This window comes from Symphalangus syndactylus, chromosome 18 (genome assembly GCF_028878055.3).
Source record: "Symphalangus syndactylus isolate Jambi chromosome 18, NHGRI_mSymSyn1-v2.1_pri, whole genome shotgun sequence".
NCBI classification, from domain to species: Eukaryota; Metazoa; Chordata; class Mammalia; order Primates; family Hylobatidae; genus Symphalangus; species Symphalangus syndactylus.
Genome location: NC_072440.2, coordinates 19,588,533 through 19,607,296, shown reverse-complemented (window position 1 = coordinate 19,607,296; position 18,764 = coordinate 19,588,533). Strand labels below are relative to the sequence as shown.

General features: G+C 43.1%; 1 protein-coding gene across 13 annotated transcripts in view; it reads left to right on the top strand.

The window, feature by feature from the left end:
* TNRC6B (trinucleotide repeat containing adaptor 6B) overlaps positions 1–18,764 on the top strand; it is a 294,090-nt gene that overhangs the window by 143,318 nt on the left and 132,008 nt on the right. Inside the window, exon 1 of one of the 13 annotated variants that reach the window (XM_055252747.2) lies at positions 11,487–17,626. The exons of the other annotated variants lie outside the window; for them this stretch is intronic. Within the exon in view, the coding sequence (XP_055108722.1) occupies positions 17,589–17,626 (38 nt within the window). The 5' untranslated portion in view covers positions 11,487–17,588. Of the gene's footprint in view, positions 1–11,486; positions 17,627–18,764 lie in introns of those variants that run through there. 13 annotated transcript variants of the gene reach the window in all.

Here is an 18,764-nt window from a genome sequence, read left to right as displayed (position 1 = left end):
TTAGGGGATAAAAGGACTATTATGAAAGGTCCTGCTATAAGGCTATGGCCATGGGACTAGGGACCAGGTTTTTAAGGTGAATAATGGGAATCTTCAACCAAAAAGAAGATGATGCATTCCAGGTCAGACTTACTGAATTGGAGAATTTGGTGGGACTTGTCAATGGAACTGGTTAGCAGGCAGCTGGCAGTGTGGATCTGCAGCTTGAGAAAGAGGTCAGAAGTGGAGATAAAGACTTGGAAGGCTTCCACGGTGGAAGTGATAGTCGAAGCTAAGGGAGAGGATGAGGTCACCACGGGAGTGTAAAGAATAGAAAAGAGAACTGAGAATGAGACCTTGGGGACAGGAAGAGAAAGAGGACCTGGGAAAGGATAAAAAGAACGGTGGCTCTGTAGGACAGTCACTCCTCATCACAGAAGATGAGGGAAGAACTGTTCAATCACAGGTGTGGTCAACAGTTCAAATGCTGCACAGGAAGAAAAGTATTTGGTTATGGCAACATTCCCGAACCTGGTGTTGGGAGGTGTTCCAGTGTTGGTTTGGGAATCATTCGATGGCACTAGCACCGCCCAGTAGAAACAGAATGCAAGCCACGTGTGTTATTTTAAATTTTCCAGGAGTCACATTAAAAAAGTAAAAACAGTCCAGGCACGGTGGCTCACACCTGTAATCCCAGCACTTTGGGAGGCTGAGACAGGCAGATCACGAGGTCAGGAGATCGAGACCATCCTGGCCAACATGGTGAAACCCCGTCTCTACTAAAAATACAGAAATTAGCCAGGCGTGGTGGCCTGTAATCCCAACTACTTGGGAGGCTGATGCAGGAGAATTGCTTGAACCTGGGAGGCTGAGGTTGCAGTGAGCCGAGATCACTCCACTGAACTCCAGCCTGGGTGACAGAACAAGACTCTGTCTCAAAAAATAAATAAATAAATAAAAATAAAAAGAAATAAGTGAAATTTCAATAATATCGACTTTAACCAAATATATGTAAAATATTGTCAATTCAACGTGTTATTGATTTTAAAATATTAACGCAACATTTTACATTTTTTTGTACCAAGACACTGAAACCTGGTGTGTATCTTAGGCTTACAACACATTTCAGTTCAAACATAAAATTTTCATTGGAAATACTTGATTTGCTTTTAGATTTCATAAAACTTACTACTATTTCATGGAAAAGTAGATTCACATACCCAAGTTTTTCCAAACATACAAAAGTTTTCCAGCAATGGAAATGTGTCAGTTTTTAGATTTAAATTAATTAAAATACAGTTAAAAATTCAGTTTGAGTGGCACTAGTCTCATTGCAAGTGCACGGTAGCCACATGCGGCTACTCTGTTGGACAGCACAGGGAGGGTTATGCAAAGTAAAATAGGCTACTTTACAGCGGATGTGCACTCTGAAAATACCCAAAATGGTTTAGCACCATCGCAAAGCATTTCACAGGATTAGTGTTTCTTAGAATACATGTTGGCTTATCCTGGTGGAATTTTTAGAATTAGAAGGGTCAAATCTCTAATTTTGAATGTGAGGAGACAAACTTTTTATGAAAGTACACAGATTCCAAAATTTGAAATAGTGTTTGGGCTACAGTCAGCAGAATAGTACATTGGTAGAAGTTCCTAAACATACCGGTTTGTGCCATGCTTCTGAAATGCTTGGTGCAGAGGCTTACACTTAAAAACAGATCCAGCAGGAGGGGTGGGAGCGTTCCTGTTCCTGTTTGTGAATTTCTTTTGCACTCCCTGGAGTCAGTGAGGTGGTGGCTTCAGGTGTGGGGATGAAGTTAGGATTGCTTTAAGTCAGTGTCCCAGCCTCCCTGTGTGGTGGAGGTATGAGGTGGGAGAGGGTGCCACCAGGCTAATTATCTTGTGCTTGTCTCTCACTTTTCTTATCTCACTTTTCTCCAGTGATATGCAGGCAGGCCGTTTAGCCCCAGATTGTCACACTCATTGTGTACTTTTTGCCGACCTGGGCCAATTGAACACATACTTACTAAATACGGGTGGGTTTTTTCAGTTTATAAAAAGCAGGTTCAAAGACTTTCATTTAATTATCTCATTGATTGAGACTGCTTTGCAGCTGTCAACTAGACCATCTAAGTGATAACCAGTAAAGATAGAAAGGATCTTGAATCTGGCCGGGCACGGTGGCTCACGCCTGTAGTCCCAGCACTTTGGGAGGCCGAGGTGGGTGGATCACCTGAGGTCAGGAGTTTGAGACCAGCCTGGCCAACATGGTGAAACCTCATCTCTACTAAAAATACAAAAAATTAGCTGGGCGCCTGTAATCCCGGCCACTTGGGAGGCTGAGGTAAGATAATTGGTTGAACCTGGGAGGTGGAGGTTGCAGTGAGCTGAGATCACACCATTGCACTCCAGGCTGGGCGGCAGAGCAACACTGTGTCTCAAAAAAAAAAATAAAGAAATGATCTTGAATCCTGCTTGGAACCAAACCTTGTTCACACTGGAGAGAGTAAGTGCTGGTTTTTGGTTACTACATACTTTCATTTCAGTTGACATAAAGAAGCTTATTTTTCTGTGAAGTGCCCTGTCAGAGTTTGGGATATCAGCTATTCAATCTTGTTTTTTGTTTGTTTAATCAGTATGACTTCTTACATTTTTGTTTTTCTTTAGAAGTGCATTTTGGTTATTCATTTATGCCTTTATAAAAACCAGACTGTATAGTGGTGAGCAGAAATAATGCCCTTTAATGCCTTAATAAGGTCAGAGACCTAGCAGGTGATCGCGTGCGCTCCTACCCAGGATCCCAGGGCAGCGAAGCTTGTGATCAGTTGTTGCCTCTTCTTGCTGTTGTTTCCTTTACCCCTCTGCTTACAGAAAATAATTGCTGTTCTTTTAATGCCAAGAAGTTCCCATTTATAAACTGTAGATAATTACGTAGCTTAGAACAGTGGCTTTTAAACTTTTTGATTGGCTCTACTATAAAAAATTCAATTTGTATTGAAATCCATAGACATGTGAATGTTTACGCTGAAGCAGAAGTATTTACTTTCTGATAATAAGTGTGTGTAGTCAGATACAGTCTTTTAAGTCCACTTTGTATGGTACAGAACAAAACCCTAACAAGCTAATTCCAACCCACTAAATTGATTTAATGATCACTGAGGGTTGTCTTACCATGGTTTCAAAACATTTAGAAGGCACTACTCATGAGTTGCCCCATTTCAGCATATGATCCCCACTTTTGCTGGTTTAAGAATCATTTATCAGTCCCACTCAGTTATCATATCAACCAGATTTGTTAGTGACTAAAAAAAATGTTAATTTGTTACTTCAGCATGTAGAAGATGGATATTTTTGATGCCCAGAGTGTTGTCTTCCCCGTCCGGGGGATCTCATTCTGATCAAACTGAATTGGCCATCCATACTGAGAAGTGGCTATTGATACATTTATATTGAGAAATGAATATGTGTGTATACTTTCTCCCCCAGATATTAGAGAAACCGAAGTGGGAAGCACCTTTGTAGCTACGAGATTATGTATTCTCTTTTGGAAAAGCCTCATGGAAAACACTGCTGTGCTGTCTTCCAGCTTCCAGGTTTCACCAAGGCACGTCTCTCAACTAGTAATATGTTCTGTTTTCAGAACACACTTCCGTACATTTGATTAGTTCAGCATTTCCCACTGTTTGTTGGGGTACTAATAGATTTGTCTGCCCCCCCCCAAAAAAAAAGGTTTCTTTCCTGATTAAACTGAATTAAACTGGCCTTTCCTTGCTACAGGATTTCTTAGCGTCTTTAAGATGGGAATGTGCATTGGAAATCTTAGTGATGTGTATGTAAAATCTTAAAAATGCCAGGTTTTTGTTTTTTAGTGTCCATTTGGGGAAATGCTTGACTAGCTTTCCATTTCAATTATCCCTTTCTAAAACTGGGTCTTAAGCAAACTGGAATTGGGTGTTTCCCAGGTCTCTTCAAACACTTTAATATGGTGGTTCCCAGACTTCGGTTTCAGGGAACTGTAAGGTTGAAAAAGACACGTTGGGATCCATCATAAGTTACTGGTTTGAAATTTGCCAAGTAAAGGCATTTTTGAAACTTACCATTTGTTACCATCATTTCAAAGAAAAAAAAATTTTTAACAAAAAAGTAGAATGAACAGTCTCATAATAAGAGCCATCTCATTAAATTGAATAAAGCTTTATGAAGATGATTATTGTTTCCTTTTTCCCCCATAGATCATCACAGGTGCTAAAGTTTGGCATTTGGGAACCACATCCTAATTATAGACCATCTTAGCATGTATTACAATTAACTATGTGCTTGCCGGTTTTATTAGCCTCACATAGGAATAAACCTTATTTCAAGTCTGGGACTACTTTCCTTCATTCTTATTTATTGACTACCAAGATAATGATTTCATGACTCAGCCTTTTAAAAAATTACTTTGTTCCATCTGAATATACTGTGAGCAGATAACCATTCTACATTAGTGTCTGAAAAAAGAAAAACCAAGCCCACTCCATTAGGTGCTGAGCAGTTGTAGCATCTAGAATAGTACTCAAAACTTACAGCAAAATTTATCTGATTCAGTCTTGGTGATTATGTAAAACGGCAAGTAGGTTATAAAACTTACATATCTGTGTTACTTGTATACATATTAGCCTGTTGGCTCTTCATGAGTTATGAAAATGGCCATGGCAGATTTTCTATCATATTATGTACATTTTAATTTTCATGTCCATCTTCTGCTGTTGCATTTTAAATGACAAAGACCTTAAATCTGGCAACTCCACATCAAATGCCCCCTCTGTCCCTGTCTCAGGGAGAGAAAGTGCTTCTTGGATGCACTTTACTCCTGTAATCAGGAGGGCCATGGCCAGCAGCTCCCTGGCCTGCCCTGGTGTGATAATGCTATCAGCTGGTTGTGGGAGTGGCTGCCCCAGCAAGGCCTGCTCCTTCTCCTTTTCGAAGAGGTGCTGGGGCAGAGAGGGGAGGAGAGGAGAGGTTATGGTTAGCTGTGTCGGGTGTTTGGAAGCATTGGCATGCTGGGTAGACTTGAATTGGAGCTTGGTATAATCTAGGTCCTGTGTGATTGGAAAGATGTGTTTACTGCATCAGTATTTGTTGAACATATTTAATGTGTCGAGCACTGTATAGTGCTGGGAATAAGAAGGTAAAAAGACCTAGTTTTTATCTTTGGAACTCAACCAGTAATGCAAACAGACAGACACACAATGAGGCTGCCCATAATAAAGACGGCGCTGCGGGATCCTCGAGGATAGAGAAGAGGAAGGGAATGGGAAAGTCTCCCCCAAGGAGGAAACATTTGAGCTGGGTCTTAATGGGCAGATGGGAGTCACTTGGTGTGGTGGAGTGGTTAAGAACTGAGGTTCTGAAGTCAGGACAGCTGTGTGGTCAGATCAGCCCAGTGTTGAGCAGCTGTGCCGTCTGTGTGCCCCGGTTTTCTCATTGGTAAAATAAGGAGATAGTAATAGTACCCACCTCGAAGAGTGATTGTGAAGATTCAGTGAGAACTTGTTGCAGGTGTTTGACATGTTGCTTGGGTCAGTGTTAGCTACTGTTTTCATTATTGTTATTACTGGAATTGGGTGTTTACCAGGTCTCTTCCCTGCCCTATTTCAGGCAGAAGAAATAGAATAAACAAGGACAAAGAGTTAGGGAGTGAGTGGGAGAGTGGGAAATGGTGAGATATTAGTGGGGCACAAGGGTTAACTCTTTGGAGGAGAGCGGAAGGGTAGCTTGGAGTTGTAATTTGATTGGTTTTTGTATTCTAAGAAATTTGTTTTATTTTTATTTTTTTAAACAAGACAGGTTCTCACTCTGTCATCCAGGCTGGAGTGCAATAGTGTGATCATAGCTCACTGTGACCTTGAACTCCTGGGCTCAAGCGATCCTCCTGCCTCAGCCTCCTGAGTAGCTAAGACTGCAAATGTGTGCCATCATGGCCAGCTTATTTATTTATTTAGAGACAGAGTCTCATTCCGTTGCCCAGGCTGGAGTGCAGTGGCACGATCTCAGCTCACTGCAACCTCCACCTCCCGGGTTCAAGCAATTCTTTTGCCTCAGCCTCCCCAGTAGCTGGGATTACAGGCATGCACCACCACGCCCAGCTGATTTTTGTATTTTTAGTAGGGATGGGGTTTCGCCATATGGGCCAGGCTGGTCTCAGACTCCTGACCTCAAGTGATCCACCTGCCTTACAGACGTGAGCCACCGCACCCAGCCTATTTTTATTTTTTAGAGATAGAATCTTGCTTTTTTGCCTAGCCTGGTCTCGAATTCCTGACCTCAAGTGATTTTCCCACCTTGTCCTCCCAAAGTGCTGAGATAAGACCCAGCTGTGATTACAGGTGTGAGCAACTATGCCTGGCCCAGAAATTCGGATTTTATCCCGTAGAAAGCAGTTTTAAAAACTAAACTTGCTTCCACTGATTTTCATGTTAAGGATCCAGTGGAAGGGACAGGCAGTCAAAGCAAGAGGGACAAGTGGAGAACATAAATTAAGGTAGTGACCATAAAGATGGAAAGACCAGGCCGGGCACGGTGGTTCATGTCTGTAATCCCAGCACTTTGGGAGGCCAAGGCGGGTGGATCACCTGAGGCTGGGAGTTCGAGACAGCCTAGCCAATGTGGTGAAACCCTGTCTCTACTAAAAATACAAAAATTAGCCAAGCATGGTGGTGCACACCTGTAGTCCCAGCTACTCTGGAGTCTGAGGCATGAGAATCGCTTGAATCCAGGAGACGGAGGCTGCAGTGAGCCGAGATCGCGCCACTGCATTCCTGCCTAGGAGACTGAGCGAGACTGCCTCAAAAAAAAAGGAAAGACCAGATTTTCGAGCTCCTTCCAAAGTGGGATGAGTCCACCAGCTATGGTGAGAAAAAGGGAGGGGTCCTAGATCAGCCCCAGGCTGGGGGAAGGGATGATGCCATGAATTGGGGTAGACGGTCAGTGGGTAGAGCAGGGGTTTGGGCTATGTGGTGGGATGAACAGCAGGGGTAGAAGGCAATGTGTTTGGCTTTGGACATGTTTAGATTTGCCAGACGTTTAATATAACTTGGCAGGCAGAAATAAGGGTCTGGAGCTCAAGGCAGAAGCTTGGGAGCCATTTACTTACATACAGAGGTGGTCCTTTAGGCCATGGGAGTGACAGTGCTCCGTTAGGAGTTGCTCGGAGGAGCAGGGTGAGAGCAGGAAAAAGGATGGTGCAAGAGAAACCCGAAAAGGAAGGATTTTAGGGCCGGCGCCCCAGTGGTCAGCTTGGGAAGCCCTGAATGAGGTTAGTTAGATTTGGCCTTGAGGAGCACTGGCATCCATCAGGCTGCAGTGAGCCCGAGCAGCCGAGCACATTATTCATCCTGCTTCTTGTTGTCGTGTGGCGAAGTCTCCTCATGGGTTTTTGGGTCTCTTCCTGGCAATACATTGAGCAGCTCTCCAGCAGGAACTCACAGGGCTCATCAGTGTCACCCCAGGACCTGCACAGCTTCTGACAGAGGGTGCTCAGTGAGCATTTGTTGAATGAATAAGTGAATCAAAGATGACTTGAAACAACTCAGCAAATAATTATGGAGTGCCTCATATGCTCCAGGAGCTATGCTGGTCTCTGGGGATAAAGCAGTGAGCAAAAATAGATTGAAAAATGCTGCCCTGGTTGGGCTTCCCTTTTGAAGCACAAATAGGAAGGAGCTAGCAGAGAGGTAAGCATTGAAGGCGTGAGGATGAGCTCTACTTCCGTCATCTGTAACTGCAGCCTGGCACTCCGTAGGCACTTGATAAAGTTACTTGGCTTGTACCTGGAAGAGAAGATGTCCTAGGGAGAAAAATCTCCCCTCAGAGAAGAGACCTGAGGCATAGGGAGAGATTTGCTGCCTAGATGACAGGTTAGTCTCAGAGAAGGAAAAGTAAATATGGAAATGGAGGGAAGGGTGTTTGAGGGAGTTCTCCTGGGAAGCATTCACTGTTTCTGTAAAGTAGGAATAGGAGGTGAAGTCTGAGTGGGAAAAAGAACTTGAAGTAAGATAAAACATGTGGAACAGCGCCACCCGCCCTCCAAAAAAAAAAAAAAAGACTGCAAGGAGAACCGGCTGCCAGCCCTAAGAGCTTCACTGAGAGAGGAGATGCGTTATATGTAATTGCAGTGATCTGTGGCTGTGCAGGGTTTTTTTTTTCCCAGCAAGGAAAGGTGAAGAACACAGTTAGTTGGGGTTGGGGTTTGTCTGAGGTTGCGTGAGGATAGGCTTAGAAGGGTAGTGTGGGATAACCGGGGGCAAGGTCTTTGGAGAATGCTGGTGAATATGCATGACAGTGCATGTTAGGTTGAGAATAAAAGAACCAGGGGCAGGCAAACGGTCTGAAGAAAAGGAAAAGAAGAAGGAGTCTGGGTTGGAGGAGGTGGGAATTTACATCTTGGAAGGGCTGAAGATAGCACTTCCTGTGGTGAACCCCAGGCAGAGTGTCCTGCGTGCTTTACCCGTGCTAACTCATTTCATCTTCATGAAGACCCTGTGAGCTGGTGTGGAGAGACTGTGTTGCCTGAGGCTACACAAGTAGGAAGTGACCCCGATGGCCTCGGCTGCTGAGCTTCTGTGCTTGGGCATTATGGTATTCTGCCCTAGGAAGAAACCAGACAAAATACTTCTCCCAGGCCAGGTAGCATTGCAGTAGCTTCCTGAAGTTGCTGGGCCAGCTTTCCTTCCTTCCAGAAGAAATATTTGGTGTGGTGTGGAAGGGGGCTGTGAACTGTCTCCTCCCTTTTAGAAGAAATATCTGTATTTCAGGTAGCAGTGTCCTTGATACAGAACTCTTAGTTTTCCCCACCTGCTTTGCACGTGCTTGAATGTCCTTTAATAGGAAACAAAGAATGCCTAACATCTCACAATTGGGGAAGGCTTTAAATGCAATCAGCCTGTGAATTCTCTGAGCTGTAGCAGCTTCTTTGTTTACTTGTCCTCCCCCCACCAATAGAGAAGAAAAGCCAGAGTGGCTGGCCCCTCCACCAGCTTGGGGAAGGGGAGACTTTTAGGCACTATGGTCCCTAAAAGGAGGGGAACTGGTGTTTCCTGCTGCAGAACACTGGTGTGTCTGCAGTGGTTTGGGGAGGACGTCTGAGTCCTGTGCTATATCACTCAGGGTCTAGGCCCTTTGTAAACCCAGGGGAGACCTGCTTTAAACTTTGCTGGGAGCCCTCCTTTAAACCTTGCTTGGAGGCCTTTTGGAAGCACAGAGGCTTTGCAAATGACACATGCAGACAGCTTTATCCTTCTGTGTGAAGAAGAATTATTTGCAGAGACAATGTATATTCATGATACCTTTTTTGTTTGCATTTTTTAAATGTCTAGGTTTGCTCTTGAGGCAGTTTGGAAGGATTGCCACTATATTTTCTTGAATGTAAACAAATTATCGTGGTTTTAAAAGAAACAACACACCAAAAGTACATCATCTTACATGCCAAGGAAGTTTAGATATTTCAGATATTGAAAATATAGAGCAAATAAATCATCTGGCATTATTAACTGAGAATTCTTAGATTCATTCCTGATCCTAGTGTTTTCTTTTGAGGCCACGTGTTTGAAATGTCTAACCTGCTCTGGGACCTTTCCAGCTCTGCTTGATTCACTATTAGGGACTAGCTTTTTTGCCTTTGTCTTCTTCTTCTTTTTTAATTTATTAGAGACAGGGCTTTGCTCTGTCACCCAGGCTGGAGTGCAGTGGCAAGATCTCAGCTCACTGCAGCCTGAAACTCGAGCCAAACAATCCTCCTGGGTTAGCCTCCCAAGTAGTTAGGACTACAGGTGCACACCACCACACCTGGCTAAATTTTTCTGTAGAGACAGGGCCTTGATATGTTGCCCAGGCTGGTCTCAAACTCCTGACCTCAGGCAATCCTCCTGCCTTTGCCTCCCAAGGTGCTGGGATTATAGGCATGAGCCACCATCCTCAGCCTTATTTTTTTTGTTTGTTTTGTTTTGTTTTGAGATGGAGTCTTGCCCTGTCGCCCAGACTGGAGTGCAGTGGTGCAATCTCAGCTCACTGTAAGCTCCGCCTCCCAGGTTCACACCATTCTCCTGCCTCAGCCTCCCCAGCAGCTGGGACTACAGGTGCCCACCACCACGCCCAGCTAATTTTTTTTTGTCTGTATTTTTAGTAGAGACGGGGTTTCACCATGTTAGCCAGGATGGTCTCGATCTCCTGACCTCGTGATCCGCCTGCCTCAGCCTCCCAAAGTGCTGGGATTACAGGCGTGACCCACCGCGTCCAGCCTTTTTTTTTCTTTTTAATACACTTTTTTTTCTTTTTACTATGGGCTAGGTTGGCCCATAGTGCATCATATTGTTAACACCTTTGATTTTAAAAATTGCTTACCTCTAATGGATTTCTGATTCTTTTTTTGAGACAAGGTCTCAGTCTGTTGGAGTGCAGTGTCACAATCTCAGCCATAATCTACCGGGCTCAAGCAGTCCTTCCATCTCAGGTACTAGAGTAGCTGGGGCTACAGGCTCCAACACCATGCCCGGCTAATTTTTTTGTAGAGGTGGGGCTTTCTAATGGATTTTTAATAATGTGATCTTCTTCTATCACATGTTAAATCCTAATAGTTACTGGTACTTAATAGAGCTAGAGGTAAAAACCAGATAACCCACCACTGAATAAATGAGTGCCTCAGTGGTCCAGGACCCTCAAACTGGGCCTCGTTGGAGTCTCTAGGACTTGTTGGCACTTTTATTTGGAAGTCAGGGTAGAAAAAACAGCTTATTTGTTCTTCATTTCTTTCTCTTAGAATATTTCTATTCTCCTGAGGCAGGGATGAGTTGGTTGCTCAGTTTTAGATTATGGAACTCTTGCCGGTGTTTTTTTCTGGTTTCCCTTTGTTTGGGTCAGAGGCAGTGATAGGGCAGACGTGGTTCAGGCTCGCAGTTATGACCTTTACTCTGCAGTAGCTTCTCTCTGAGGTTCTGTGTAACCAGATTTTAAAACATTGCTCTGAGTCATGCTGAGTTTTTCCATAAGGCTCTGGTGGGAGGGAAGGGACATGAACTGATTCATTAAGTGCCTATTATGCTGCACACACTTCCATTACCTCATTTAGTCCTCCTGACAACCTGATGTGGAGGATGGTTTTATCTTCATAAGAAAAAAGGAGTGCTGACAGCTCAGTGACCAGGCTGCAGCCATGTACACATGAGGAGGTGGAGGAACTGGGTGCTGTAACTCCACCAAAATTTTCTTCTCTTCCCAAGCTGCCTTAAACACAGTGCAGAATAATTTGCTAATTGATTGGTTGAATCCCTGTTTTATAAAGTGGAGTGTCTTAAAATGTGGATGCAGATGACAGGAACGGCTTACTGGCTTTATGGTACCCTCAGCACTGCATTCATAATAAACAACAGGAGAATGAGACTGTGCTGATGGTGTGCAGAATAGGAGGTCTTTGGGAGCGTCCCTGGCCGGCCACTGAAAGGTGTTTTTCTTTTTTTTTTTTTTTTTTTTGAGGCAGTCTCACACTGTTGCCCCCGGCTGGAGCGCAGCACGTGGCTTGATCTCAGCTCACTGCAACCTCCACCTCCCGGGTTCAAGCGATTCTCCTGTTTCAGCCTCCCAAGTAGCTGGGATTACAGGTGCCTGCCACCACACCCAGGCTGATTTTTTGAACTTTTAGTACAGACGGAGTTTCACTATGTTGGCCAGGCTGTTCTCAAACTCCTGACTTCATGATCTACCCCCCTCGGCCTCCCAAAGTGCTGAGATTACAGGCATGAGCTACCGCACCCAGCCGAAAGGCGTTTTTCTTTTTTTCTTTCTTTTTTTTGAGACAAGTCTTGTTCTGTTGCCCAGGTTGGAGTTCAGTGGTGCGATTCATAGTTCACTGCAGCCTCTACCTTCTGGGCGCAAGCTGAGATCCTCCTGTCTCAGCCACGCAAGTAATTGGGACTACAGGCATGTGCCACCACGCCTGGCTAATTAAAAAAAACTTTTAGCAGAGACAGGATCTCCCTATGCTGCTCAGGCTGGTCTTGAACTCCTGGGCTCAAGTGGTTCTCCCACCTCAGCCTCCCAAACTGCTAGGATTACAGGCATGAGCCACCATTCCCGGCCCATTTTTTCTTTTTAAGCAACATGACAGATTAACTAAAAAAGAAAAATCACTGAATGGTTAAAAAGTTTTATTTCAGGTGATTAATTGAAAAACCAATTGATTAATAAAGACATTTTTAAAGGATCTAAACTGTATTGAGTTTAAGTTGTAATTCTTAAAGCATAATCACAAGGCTTATCAAAGCTATAACAAATAAAATAGAAGTCATTTGTAACTAGACAATAACTAAAGGCAAGTACATGCCCAGTGATTTTAAAGTGCTTGAAAACAATTAGTTTTCTTAAGTAGGTTAAATATCTGGGTTACAAGCTTGTTTACACTATTAATTTACTTAGCAAACCTGTTCTTCATAGATGATGCGAAGTTGAACTTTAGTTTGGCCCTCTGAATTATTACAAGTTCTAACTTAACTGATATTCTTTAAAAAATACATTTTTACATTAATTCTTTTTAATTTTAAAAGTATTCTTCTTTTCTCTCTCTTTTCCTTCCTGAACAGTTCAGTCCTAGAGGCTATTAAGTGGGCTCAGCAAGGTGTTGGCCTGGCCAGGGGTATCAGAGCCTGACTGAGTAGGATGAGGAGGGAGGGTCTGGTGTGCTGTGCCAGAGCCCAGGAGAGGTGAGAAGGGCATCCATTGTTTCTGGGATGCCCTTCCTGTATTGATTGGTTGAATATAGGAGGATTGATGAAATAAGTATGTTCAGGAGAATGGCCCCCAGCAGCTCTCACTGTTGAAGAACGTTACAGATATTGGAAAGGAGACAGCTAGAATTAACCCTGTGATGCTAGACCGGAATCAGAAGTATTGGTGTGAATGCATGGATTTTAATAAGGACCGATAAAAATAGCAATAAAATCTTTGCAAAAGGCATGCATGCGTGTGTATTTATATACATATGTGTGTGCACATACATATGCACATCTATTTCCTAGTTCTGTTCATAGTAGAGGGAGAGGGTGCCTGGGAACAGCAATATTCCAATAGCAATGAGTGTATCAGGTTTCTAGATCTTGGCTTCTATATCCCATTTTCCACTAAAAGGAACCCCAGCTGCTTGGAGAAATGGCTGATTATAGGATTGGAGCAGGAATGTTTAACATGAGCCTGGAACATCTTGGGTTAGAAAGCAAAGAAGTCTTCAAAGAGTGATGAAAACATGCCAAAAGGACCCAGAGTCAGTTTGAAGGGGTTCCCACTGGCCAAATCTGAGTTAATTTCAAAATTTAAGAAGTGATAGTCATGGATTAGAACCTGCTGAATAAAAAAGAAAACTAAGAGTTCTCACACAGCTTCACCTACTTTGTAAGAAAACCTGTGTACGGACTTATCAATAAATTCAGCATTTGAAGAATGGATTCTCTAAATTTCAAAGTACCTCTTTCAAAAATACTTAATGATTACAAAGGAGAAAAAGAGCAACTTTCCAATGGAGAGGCCTGGCAGATGCCACCTTAACCAGGTAATCCCAGCAGTGGGACAAATTGAAATCATGCCACCTGCTAGGATGCAAAGAGAACACACCATTCCCTCTGCAGTGTTCCTGCCAAGGTACGTGACCTCAATCTAATTATGAGGAAATGATAGACAAACCTGGTTGGAGTGACATTCTACAAAATAACTGGCCTGTGATCCTCAAAAATTTCATGGTCGTGAAAGTCAAAGCAAGACCAAAGAACGATTCCAAACTGAAGGAGACTAAAGAGACATGTCAACTAAATGCAACATGTGATTCTGACCTCGATCTTTTTACTATAAAGGCCATTGCTGGGACAGGTGACGAAGCTTGCATGGGGCTTGAGGATTTAATGGTAGAAATGTATCAGTGTTAATGTTCTGATTCTGATGGTCGTATTATGGTTATGTAGGACCGTGGTTTGGTTTTTGTTGTTGTTGCTGTTTTTGTTTTGAGACAGAGTCTGGCTCTGTCGCCCAGGCTGGAGTGCTGCGGTGGCACCATCTCAGCTCACTGCAACCTCCACCTTCTGGGTTCAAACAATTCTCATGATGCCTCACCTCCCGACTAGCTGGGATTACAGGCATGTGCCACCATACCCGACTAATTTTTGTATTTTTAGTAGAGATTGGGTTTCACCCTGTTGGCCAGGCTGGTCCTGAACTCTTGACTTCAAGTGATCTGCCCAACTCGGCCTCTCAGAGTGCTGGGTTTACAGGTGTGAGCCACAGTCCCTGGCCTAGTGATTTGGTTTTGTTTTTTGGGAAAACACATACTAAAGTATTCATGGTGAGGGGGCCTCAAGTTGGCAACTTCCCCTCAATGGTTCTGGGGAGAGACAGTTCTTTGTACTATTCTTGCAAATTTCCATAAGTTTGAGATTGTTTCAAAATTTTAAAATAATTTAAAAAGTAATATTCTTTTTTTTTTTTTTTGAGACAAGAGTTTCACTCTTGTTGCCCAAGCTGAAGTGCAGTGGCATGATCTCGGCTCACTACAACCTCTGCCTGCCGGGTTCAAGCGTTTCTCCTGCCTCAGCCTCCCGAGTAGCTGGGATTACAGGCGTGCACCCCCATGCCCAGCTAATTTTTTGTATTTTTAATAGAGACGGGGTTTCATCATGTTAGCCAGGCCGGTCTCGAACTCCTGACCTCAGGTTATCTGCCCGCCTCGGCCTCCCAAAGTGTTGGGATTACAGGCGTGAGCCACAACGCCCGGCTAAAAAGTAATATTCTTGCCTAAAATGTAAATCATGAGAAGTACATAAAATTAAATGTTCCCTATTTCTTATTTTAGACTCCCCTTTTAAGCATTTTATTTATGTATGTATGAATGTACATGTAATATATGTTGTAGGTCATATTGAGTATTTATGATATGCTAGGCACAGGCACACTGTATTCCTGGGAATTACAATGGTCATCAGTCAAAACCCCTGCCACTAGAGCTGCATGGCCTTGTGTTATTTGGAGAAGCCATCATTTCTTTAAGTTCCCTCTCATGAGAGGCAGTGGAATGTGCTGGTGGTGGGAGGGAGCTCAAGCTCTATATTCGTATCCCAGCCCTGCCAGCAACTGTGCTGAAATCTTACTCAACTTCACTGTGCCTCCGCCTCCTTATCTGCAGGCTGGAGATGTGTCTCATCCCCATTTAACAGAGCTGTTGTGAGCATCACACGTGGTGATACACGTAGGGTGCTATACTTGTGGGTGGCACATGGCAAGCACCTGGTAAATGGTAGCTCCCAATGAGGGAAGTTCAGGTTATCATTCGTACTTTTATAAATCTAAAAATTGCTTTGTGTACATTTTTGCACACTTACACTTTAGAATCTTTAAAAAAAAATTGGCTACCTTTCTGTTGTGAAGTTTTGCTTTTAGTGGCTTTGTTAGTTTGTTAAAAGTGCTGTGAAAAACTAGATGGAGAATAGGGAGCAAGTCTCTGAAAGTCTGTGCCATATAGGGCTGGAACTTGAGCAGCATGAGATAAATACTGGCTTACTTTCAGATTTTTCTCTGCTGAAGGGTTGGCCTACTAACATTGTTGTTTTTATGTGGTGATTGGTGCATTTTCTTTTTCTTTTTCTTTTTTTTTTGGAGACAGGATCTCACTCTGTCACCCAGGCTGTAGTGCAGTGGCATGATCATGGCTCACTGCAGCCTCGACCTCCTGGGCTCAAGTGATCTTCCCACTTCAGCCTCCTGAGTAGCTGGGACTATAGGCGTGCACTACTACACCTGGCTAATTTTTTATTTTTCATAGAGACAGGGTCTCGCTGTGTTGCCCAGGCTGGTGGGACTCAAGTGATCTTCCCACCTCGGCCTCTTGAGTAGCTGGGATTAGAGGTGTGAGCCACCACACCCAGCCTCCATTTTCAAATACAGGTTGAGAATCCCAAATCTGAAAATCCAAAATGCTCTAGAACCCAAAATGCTCCAAAATCTGAAACTTTTTGAGCACCAGCACGATATTGAAAGTGCTCATTGGAGTATTTTGGATTTCAGATTTTCAGATTCAGGATGCTCAGCTGGTAAATTTCATGCAACTGTTTCAGAATCCTACAAAATTTGAAACAATTCTGTTCCCAAACATTTCAATAAGGAATACTCAATTTGTAATACCATTTTAGAATAGTTAGGTGAGCTTTGCTCAGGTTTGGAAGGGTCATGTAATGTTAATCACTAGGAAATACTTTTGTCTCAAGTAGTGTAAGCCAGGAAAACATTGTTTTGAGAACTTTGCCTGATGAGTTTTGATCAGAGAAAGGAATAATATTAATTCCTACTTCTAGTTGAGTTAAAGTCATTTAATTTGATGTTTTGTTTCTGTATACCCTGCTTGAAAAACCAGAATAGGCTTTTAAAACCTCTAAATGTGTATGTGTTGTTGTTTTTTCGTTTTTTGTTTTTTGCCTTTGGCAGACCTGTTTTGCAAATGACCAACTTTCTATATGAGTTTTTAACAAGAATGTTGCCACTTGTTACTTTTCACATTTGAAAGAATCAAATAACTTATTTTTAGGGTATTATAATTGCAAATAGATTGTGGTTTTCTGCAGTCAGTGGAGGAATGTAAATAAACCATTGCTGCTGTAACTATATATAAACGCATGTAGGACAGGAGATGTGCTTGAAAACTGTGAAGCAAAAAGGAGTCCATCTTTCAGAAAGAGACAACCCTTTTCTTTAAGATACATCTGATTTATATGTTGCCTCAAGATAACAAATGACTTGTTTCTCAGTTTTGAAATACATAGCCCATAGTGTTGGATAAACACCTTCATAGCTTCATGAAGACAAAAATATTTCCTCCATGTCACTGGCCATAGGGATCCCTAGTCCTTGAAGGTGTATCAGAGGAGTCCATGTGTCGAGTGCCTGCTGGAAGAGGGCCAGGAGGAGACTGCGTGGAGGGGATAACTGCAGGTGGAGGGAGCTCGGCTCTTGACCGTCTACCTCAGAGTCTGCGCTACTGGGTATCTCCAAAGTTACAGCTTGTCAGCATTGCTTCCATCCATCTTATTTCCACACATTTTGTCTTTTCTTGCTAGTCCTTTCCTTCTTGCCCAGGTTTTCACTAATGTTTGATCTAACACACTTGAATTTAGTGAGGACTTCGGGCCTATTGTCTTAGACTATGATAAGGCCAAGTTCTGTGTTGAATGGGCTTCAGCCTTGCAGGTTGCATTAGCTCACTAGCAGGTTTCAAAAAATGCCGGCCACTGATCATCAGCCTGTCTTGTTGAGTATAGTAGAGAGAAGTAGTTATTGGTGATCACATGTTGGTGAGCAAACTTAACTGATAGCTCAAAACAAAACATATTTTTGGTTCTAAGCTATGGGTGCTTCCCAGCCAGGTGTCAGGACACTCTGTTGCATCACAAAGACCTAATATGTCACAGCATGCCAGGCTTACCCCCGACCAGGGTCTGGCCCACCCCCTTAATGGATTCCCACCAGGGTTGCTTCTGGTTCTATGACCCACTTTGCTGTTTCCATCATTTCATGTCCCACCATTTGCCCTTCCTGTAACAGAAGTCACCTTCATGAGAGTACTCCTTATGTCTGCTTTAATCTCTTCCAGGTATGTCATAAAAATGCAAAAATGTACAAATTTTGTACATTTGGGTGCTATTTGGGTGGGGAGATGGAGAGAAGGAAAACTGAAGAAGGTAAAATAGAAATGAGAAAACAGCCTAAAAAACTCTTTGATTACTTTGATAGATACCACTTATGGTAATTCTTTAGTTATAATAAGTTCTGTATTTAAGATGAAATTTTGAGACCCAGTGTTTTCTTTCCTTATACAGCTGAGGTTCAGTCATCAGAACAAACTCATGTGGTGAGGCCTTCTGCTTCTGCCAATTTTGTTTTGTTTTGTTTTCACTTCCTGCCACATGGCAGGTGCTGCCGAGAAGTACCTTCAGGAACCACTGAATATTTTAGCCCCATCTTTCTAAGGGTTCGGTGATGTAGAATGCTAAAAGGGTTCGGGCTGTTAGTCAGAATGGGAGGAGGGTGTCCAGCATCGGCGTGGGCCTCTAGTTGTTCTTTTATTGCCCTTTATGATATGTCTATTTTGCTTTTTCTTTCCTCCAGTTTTCCTTCTCTCCATCTCCCCACCCAAATAGCATCACCTTGCTCAGCCCTCTACTTTTCATCCCTGTTTGCTTCTTAATAAATGAAAGCGAACCAAAAAGAAAAAGACAGCAAAGAGAAAGGAGAAACATTTTATAATGCAGAGTTTTGAGCAAAATACTTAATTAACTCTGTGTCTTTATATGCCACCACATCGCTTTAATTTTTAGAGGATATGAATATTTTGTCATTTGTATTTCATAAGCCATCTATACTGTGTTCAGACTCTGTGGGTTCTTTGTTGTTTAATTATAGGAGAAGGAGGTATAGGGCAGGAACTTTTTACATACTTGTGAATTTTGGTCAGTCCTGTGAAATGTAAGCCTCTGGCATTTATTCACGGACCATTAGGATAAACCAGGCATGTAGGTTCATTTTTTTTTTTTTTTTTGCTGTTGTTGGGATGCTGTGGCCAGTAGCCAGGGCCAGTCATTCCAGATTCATCCCCTGCCACTCTAGTCCCCAGGGACTAGCAGAGTCCAGACAGTGTACATTTTCCTGGCTATGGACCTGCCCTTCTGCTTCCTCTGTCCCACTGCATTCCAAAAATGCTAACAAGTGACTAGCGAGCGTAAATTTTATGT